General features: G+C 57.2%; 1 protein-coding gene across 1 annotated transcript in view; it reads left to right on the top strand.

Moving 5' to 3' along the window:
- Positions 1–62: 62 nt before the first annotated feature.
- Positions 63–376, top strand: part of LOC108804071 (hemojuvelin-like) — a gene marked incomplete at both ends in the record, with an annotated part of 6,036 nt that continues 5,722 nt past the window's right edge. Inside the window, one exon of the mRNA XM_018575835.1 lies at positions 63–118. Within this exon, the coding sequence (XP_018431337.1) occupies positions 63–118 (56 nt within the window). The remainder of the gene's footprint in view (positions 119–376) is intronic.

Below are 376 nucleotides of genomic sequence, written 5' to 3' on the forward strand. Positions count from 1 at the left end.
TGGGCTGGTGGGAAATCCGGGCCTGGGGCTGGAGAACAGTTTCATGCCACGACTTTCTCCAGCTCTGCACCAGAAGCCACGCTGCACAGAACGCACGGCACAGAACGCGCTGCACAGAACGCGCTGCACAGAACGCGCTGCACAGAACGCACTGCACAGAACGCACTGCACAGAACGCACGGCACAGAACGCACTGCGTGGGAAACGCTGATTGAAAGATTTCCCCCCAAAAAGAAACATGAAAATATGAAAAGAGTGACGAGATCTCCCCGAAATTCTGCCAGCTGCACCCCCCGCCACCAGATGCCCGCAGCTGAGGACCGAGCATGTGACATAACATATCCAGGAAGACCGGATGAGGGGCCCTTCTACGGAG

The sequence above is a fragment of the Nanorana parkeri genome, unplaced genomic scaffold (assembly GCF_000935625.1).
Source record: "Nanorana parkeri isolate BGI_ZX_2015 unplaced genomic scaffold, ASM93562v1 scaffold4990, whole genome shotgun sequence".
In the NCBI taxonomy this organism is placed as follows: domain Eukaryota; kingdom Metazoa; phylum Chordata; class Amphibia; order Anura; family Dicroglossidae; genus Nanorana; species Nanorana parkeri.